Here is a 2,301-nt window from a genome sequence, read left to right on the forward strand (position 1 = left end):
CAGGGACAGGAGGGGAGGGACAAAGGGACAAAGGACACCTGGATGGCCCAATGCCCCCCAGGGGTAGAGGGCATCCTTTGGATCTGCCAATCCCTTCTGGAATTCCAGGACCGACAGACAGTGCTGGGAGGGGAAAGGAGCGGTGACTGACACACCTGGGGAAGGAATCTTCAGCGAGAAACCTGGGGTATCTGAGGCAAACCACGACATCACACCGCAACACATTCCCACTGCTCTTTCTCCCAGATCTGCACCTTCCTGAGCTCTGGAGCCACCCAGGCTTGGGTTCCTAACCTGGCTCACATTCCCACTGCTCTTTCTCCTTAGATCTGCACCTTCCTGAGCTCTGGAGCCACCCAGGTTTGGGATGCCCCTGAGGATGTCCCTTACGCCTACAAGGCCAACGAATGGGTCGGCTACGACAACGAGAAGAGCTTTGGCCTCAAGGTCTGGGGGCTGTGCTGGGGTGGGGCTGGATTCTCCTGTGGGATCAATTCCTGGCGCTCACTGGGATTTTCCTCCCACAGGTGGACTGGCTGAAGAAGAACAACTTTGGAGGGGCCATGGTGTGGACCATCGACCTGGATGACTTCACTGGCAACTTCTGCCACCAGGGCAAATACCCACTGATCTCCAGCCTCAAGAGGGGCCTGGGGCTGTGAGCGTGCTGTGAGTGACAGGGTGGGACACGGGCTGTGTGCCCCAAAGGACACGGAGGGGTGGGCAAGGGGGCATTGCAAACATCATCCCTTCCCCAGTGTGAAAAATGGTACTCACTTCCAAAAAATTTAAGAGGTTTTTTAAAACCTTGTAAAAAATACAACACAAGACTTAATAGAGAGAATATTAAAGGATTTTTTCCCCCAGCATGTGCTCGTCCATACAGTGGAGGTTTTGCCTTTTAACACTTTAGCCCTTCCCAAAGTTTTGTCCATCAACTCCTCCTTCCCTATCCAGTGGTGGAAATCACTTCCTTAAATCTTAATTGGAAGTCAGGTGTTGCAATAGTAACAATCCCAGCCTCCCAAATGTCCCACCCCATAACAACAACACAAGGGGGGAGTAAAACATAACTATAAATCTATAAAACTTCTCCTAAAATATATATATGATATTTAAATTAATTTAATTTAATTGATATTTAATTTAATTGTGGGAGTCAGCCATGGCATTACTCATGTGTCACATCAAGGAAAATTCTGCTTTCTTTTCACAGCACAGTCCTCACATTCCTGCAGCTGCTGGAGGTGCGGTGACAGATCCTGATCTCAATCCTGATCCTGATCCAGCCCAAAGACCCCTCTGATCCCCTTGCACACAACGACAATGATTCAATAAACCTTTACCCAAACCCAGCAACTTCCTGTTTCCACTCGTTTCTTCCTTTGTATTTTGTCACTTCCTGATTCTCTCAGGAGAGAAAAACACGTTCACTCTTCTGTGGAAATGTGAACGGTTTAATGAAGGACAATAGGAGACAAGGACCATAGAGCAAAAGAGACAAAACCACCTGTGAAAACGTAAAAAGTTTAATAAAGGACAATAGAGCAAGGACCATAGAGCAAAGGCGTGAAAAACAGGTTAAAAAGTTTAATAAAGGACAACAGGAGACAAGGACAAAGGTTATGGGGTCACCCAAGAGCACCCTGTTATCCTCGGGGATTCCCCTTAAATACCTTTAGTTACAGCAGCCTGTTGCATATTCATAGATCCTTATGCATATCCACAAACTAATTTACATATTCGGGAACTATTTTACATGGCCCCTCCTTGCTCTGCCTTTTTAGAGCATGTGTGTTTCTTGGCTGTGGTTTTGGGATGTTATCCCATCCCAGCGGGCATTTTAACACAAAATTCACTATTCACTATTTTACTACTATGTCCAAGCTTAATTAACAACAGAAATAAAACACATATCTTTATAACAAAGTTACTTTAACATCACACATATAAAATGCATTTTAATACTTGCAAAAAGCCACTATTACAATATATATCAATAACACGTATCAGCCATTTCACTACTATGTCTAAGCTTAATTAACAACAGAAATGAAAACTGTATTTTTATAACAAAGTTACTTTAAAATCATACATATGAAATCAATTTTAATACTTGCAAAAAGCCAATATTATAATGTGTATCTATAACGCATATCAGCCATTTCACTACTATGTCCAAGATTAATTAACAACAGAAATGAACACTATATTTTTATAACAAAGTTACTTTAACAGCACACATATAGAATCCATTTAAATATTTGCAAAAAGCCAATATTATGTATCTATAACACATAT

General features: G+C 42.9%; 1 protein-coding gene across 1 annotated transcript in view; it reads left to right on the top strand.

Annotated features, from left to right (window-relative positions):
* Positions 1-1,356, top strand: part of LOC102038191 (acidic mammalian chitinase-like) — a 4,927-nt gene extending 3,571 nt beyond the window's left edge. Inside the window, 3 exon segments of the mRNA XM_014310316.2 lie at positions 328-447; positions 528-669; positions 1,217-1,356. Coding sequence (XP_014165791.2) covers positions 328-447; positions 528-662 — 255 coding nt within the window. The 3' untranslated portion in view covers positions 663-669; positions 1,217-1,356.
* Positions 1,357-2,301: the final 945 nt, after the last annotated feature.

The sequence above is a fragment of the Geospiza fortis genome, unplaced genomic scaffold (genome assembly GCF_000277835.1).
Source record: "Geospiza fortis unplaced genomic scaffold, GeoFor_1.0 scaffold14, whole genome shotgun sequence".
Classification (NCBI taxonomy): Eukaryota; Metazoa; Chordata; class Aves; order Passeriformes; family Thraupidae; genus Geospiza; species Geospiza fortis.